The sequence below is a fragment of the Balaenoptera borealis genome (genome assembly GCF_965194805.1).
Source record: "Balaenoptera borealis genome assembly, chromosome: 7".
NCBI classification, from domain to species: domain Eukaryota; kingdom Metazoa; phylum Chordata; class Mammalia; order Artiodactyla; family Balaenopteridae; genus Balaenoptera; species Balaenoptera borealis.
Genome location: NC_138864.1, coordinates 69500468 through 69504945, shown reverse-complemented (window position 1 = coordinate 69504945; position 4478 = coordinate 69500468). Strand labels below are relative to the sequence as shown.

General features: G+C 47.2%; 1 protein-coding gene across 1 annotated transcript in view; it reads left to right on the top strand.

Annotated features, from left to right (window-relative positions):
* The window catches only part of DLX6 (distal-less homeobox 6), a 5406-nt gene extending 1341 nt beyond the window's left edge, over window positions 1–4065 (top strand). The window contains exons 2-3 of the mRNA XM_082398563.1: window positions 749–942; window positions 2748–4065. Of these exons, the coding sequence (XP_082254689.1) occupies window positions 749–942; window positions 2748–2999 (446 nt within the window). The 3' untranslated portion in view covers window positions 3000–4065. The remainder of the gene's footprint in view (window positions 1–748; window positions 943–2747) is intronic.
* The last annotated feature ends 413 nt before the right edge of the window (window positions 4066–4478 follow it).

Genomic DNA, 4478 nt, shown 5'->3' with positions numbered 1-4478 from the left:
CCGGGCAGAAGCTGGCGTGGCCTCCGGCTCTGGTTAAGCTGGTGACAACTGGGCTCTTTCCCGCAGGCTTTGAGGTGTCTCCCACACCCACCCCTAACTGGGCCCCCTCCCTTGGGTTTTCGATACACTGTTGGCTGCTCCTTTGTTCGTGGAGGTGAAGCCCAGGGCTCAGCACCCCTGGGGGACAAAGTTGCCGCGTGAGGCTCAGCCTGTTCGGGTGCTGGTCTGAGCGGCTCGTTGTGTTTTGTTTGGGGTTTTGATCCCTCTCAGCAGAATCATTTTTGAACACACCGAGGGATCTTGATGCAACGGGCTTGGAGCTAGTGACATCAAGCCAACTGGCCGCAAAATCACTAGGGTGGCTCAAGCACACCTTAGGGCACTGTAAAGCCAGGCCGAGGGGCCCCGCTCCGCGGAGAGAACAGCCGCCCAGCGGCGCCGCGCGCCCCAGAGAGCGGCTGGCGCCGCCTCCGCTGCGGCAGAGCTAGGCTCTTTGCCCCGGGGCCCAGGGCGCTCCCTCCGTACAGCCACCGCGCATTATTAGAGACAGAGTCAGGGTCGGAAAGAGGCTTTTGCAGCCGCTGGGAGCACCCGGGCACTGTGAACCCAGAGAGGTCAGGGTGGCGTAGGGACGCTTCGAGGAAACCCTTATTGGCTTTGGGAAGACTCGGCGCAGGCCAGGCCAAGCTCAGGGAGACTGCAGCAGTAGCCTCACGGGTGACCGCTCCTCTGTATCCTTTGTTTGCAGATCAACAAAAAACCACAGTGATTGAAAACGGGGAAATCAGGTTCAATGGAAAAGGGAAAAAGATTCGGAAACCTCGGACCATTTATTCCAGCCTGCAGCTCCAGGCTTTAAACCATCGCTTTCAGCAGACTCAGTACCTGGCCCTTCCCGAGAGAGCTGAACTGGCAGCTTCCTTAGGACTGACACAAACACAGGTAATTCCCGAGAAGCCCGAGTATCCCTGAAATGCTGACCCCACTTTCAGATTGGGCAGGGAGCACATCAGGAGGAACTCTTGGCCTAGTCAACCAAGGATGGAAGGAGCTTAATGACAAATGCCTTAGCTCCAGTTACGCATTTTCCCGGGACAACACAGTTTGGAATAAATGACCTGGTGTTGAATACTGGATTGGATTTGCACATCCTCCCAACCCTCGACGACCCCACCCCAGCCTAGTGTCCTTTGGCGACCAAACTGATAGTTTAATCGAGTCCTATTCCAGAGTAGAACAACACAAAAGAGAACAAGTAGGAGAAAGAGAAAAAGATGTTCAGGCCAGGAGACAGAATAAGACCCATGTTTCTTAAGGATCCTTTTGTGGGCCCTGGGACTTAATAAGGATTTCAACTCATTGGCATTGAAAGAATTATGAAGTGAAAGGGGGGTGTGTTAGCCAGACAGGCATAGGTTCCAATAGGATTTAGTAAGGGGACCAAGGTGCAAACTGTTCATCCTAGGATGCGTGAGGTGAGTTTTTCTGAAAATTGCCATAAACTCAGTGGTTAAATCATCCTAGTTGACTGGTTGATGCAGGCTAAGGTACCTCCATGGATCACAGAACTTGGGAGCAATGGCAGAGCTGGAGATCAAAGAGAAACGTGCCCAAATTACAGCAGGTGAAGCCTCAGTTAAGTACAGTTGCTGAAGTTCTCCTGTCCTACTAATTTGAAAGACATATGGGGCATTTCAGACTTCACAGGAAGAGGTTTAGGCAGGTATATTAGGACCCTGGTCATAAAGCCAGGCTGCAATCACCTGTGGTTTTTGTCCTTGTCGATTAACTTAGCTGCATGGGGTGGTAGGCCTCATCTGAAATGGGTGATCTTCAGCAAGGGGACTTCAGGTTTTATGAGACTCTTGCTGGGGAGTGATTCTGTGGTGCCTTAGAACAGATGCTCCGCAAGCTCTTCTTTTCAATTCAGCCTGCTTTCTCTTGCCATGTTGCCACTGGAACTATGAAGGGATTCCTGCTACTCAGTAACTTGTATTCCTCTTGGAAAAGCAGATTCCTAAGGCTAAGTAATTTTAAAGGTAAAGGAAGCTGTACCATAGAATGTCCTTTTTCAAATACAGTAGATCTGGGATGTTAGCTTAGATATGCTCCCTTCCTAGATTCCTGGTTCGCATTTAACTTTCAGGAGCCCTTTGACTTTTAGTGACTGCACTAACAATCAAGGCCACAGTCTGGCTGAGCAACACACAAAGTAGGTAATGAGTGAGGCACAGTCCCTAATCCCTACAGGATTATGTCAGAAGAAAGATGCTCCATGTACAGTCTGTGGCATATGCAGTATATGCATAGGTATAGTCAAGGCATTTGGTTATAAATGTACAGGCTTTAATCTGTTCTTAGTCATTTGCTCACAGTACATGCAGAGATGCCAGACTATTTGAGGAAGTGCGTTCAGTTGGCTTTCCGTTTAAAACTACTTCTTTAGACTTTGAACCCAGCTATTTCATTCGCCTTTATTCTTGTTTTATTCTTATTTATGCTGTTGTTTCAAACCTAGGCTTGCATCTAACTGAAGAGTTACAATGACTTTAGGTATCCGGACAAGATACCAAGTAAATGGCGGGGGTGGGGTGGGGTAGGGGAGAGGGGAGCGGCTAGAAAGAGTTGGAGGAAGGCGGGGTCTTGAGGGCTTGGCGTTTGCGGGTTTGTTTTTTTTTTTTCTCCCAACTATAGGCACCGGTTCGATGTTTTTCGGGCCTAATGATCGCTGCTGCATTTCGTTCCAGGTGAAGATATGGTTTCAGAACAAACGCTCTAAGTTTAAGAAACTGCTGAAGCAGGGCAGTAACCCGCATGAGAGCGACCCTCTCCCGGGCTCAGCGGCCCTGTCGCCGCGCTCGCCGGCGCTGCCTCCGGTGTGGGACGTTTCTGCCTCGGCCAAGGGCGTCAGTATGCCCCCCAACAGCTACATGCCCGGCTATTCGCATTGGTACTCCTCTCCACATCAGGACACGATGCAGAGACCACAGATGATGTGAGTTATCCGAGGGAAATCGATACCCTAGGGAAACGTCTGAACAAGGCAAGGAGGATCCGGGACCTGCTTGCATCTGCCAAACCGAGCCGAAGGAGCAGGCTTGGGAGGACTCTTATGTGTGGCCAGACCGTCTGGGTGCTTGCTCCCTCCCTCTCTCCTCCTCTCCCTTCCCCTCAGTCTCTCTCTCTCTCTCTCTCTCACTCTTCCTTTTTTTGCCTTCCTCCTTCCTTCCTTCCCACCTTTTTTTTTTCATTTCCTTTCCTCATCTGCCTTTTCCCTTGAGCAGCCTCAGTAATTGATTTTGCATCTTAGAGAGAGAGGAGAGATAGAGGTAGAGAGAGAGAGAGGGGGGGACTGGTTTCTATGCCAGCACTCCTGAAACCTCTCACTGTAAGGATATTTTCCCTTACCCCTTGGGATCCAGGCTCTGAGCCTCTTTTTCTCTTTGGGAGTATCCATCAAAACGACTTTTTTTTAACAGACATTTTCCCCGACCAGAAGAATCTGTGCAAACATGGCAGCGTTTTTACTTGTTTAATGAGCTTAAGACATTACATGATGAAAGAGAAGCATTTCGGACTCCTGCATTTTTATTTACAATCCCAGACTGACGAAAGAAAGAAAGAAAGAAAGAAAAAAAGAAAGAAAGAGGGAGGAAGGAAGGAAGGAAGGGGAAGGAAGGAAAGAAAAAAGAAACCCTCACATAACAGCCCTACTCTAAGGAAAAATCAGCTGTAAGATTAGAACGTTGCCACAGAGGGAACGCTGCATGTTTTATCAAAATGCAATGAGCAAGAATGATGATTTAAACAAAACAAAACAAAACCACTTTTCCCCCCACCCCTACCCCCAAACCCTGAACTGGAATCAGGAAAGACAGAGGAAACAACCAAAATCACCATTCTATTGCTTTGACATCTTTACTAGGTGAATTGGTGGCATTCACTAAGCTAATAGGGACATTTATATCAAGAAACATTTCTGTATATATTGTTGAATTTTAGTTGTACATATACTTTGTATGTTTTTGTCTTCTTTCATATATGGAGTAAAAGCCACAAAACGCTGGGAGTGTCCTGTATATTTCTCTCTGTGTGTCTCTATCTCACCACCCCCTCCTCCCTCCCTCCCAGTATATTTTCTATCACTCTTAAAAGAATTCCTATTTCCTAATATGGGAAACCCTATATATAAACATCAAATGCCTGCAAAGATATCAGTTTGCAGCACTAGCCTTTGTCTTAAGTACTTTAACATTAACCATGGATGTTTTCTCAGCTTCCTTTATATATTATATTTTTATTGTAATTTCTACACATTTATCTATTTTAAAAAGTCATTAGAATGATCTAACCCCAGGTTAACCTCTAGACATCCAATAGTTTCCAGTACTGACACTGAGTATTCTCCTTTCCCTTTCCTCAGCCAAAATAATACAGCTGTATTTGTCTTTGTTTGGAAGCAGCTTTTTTAAACAAAA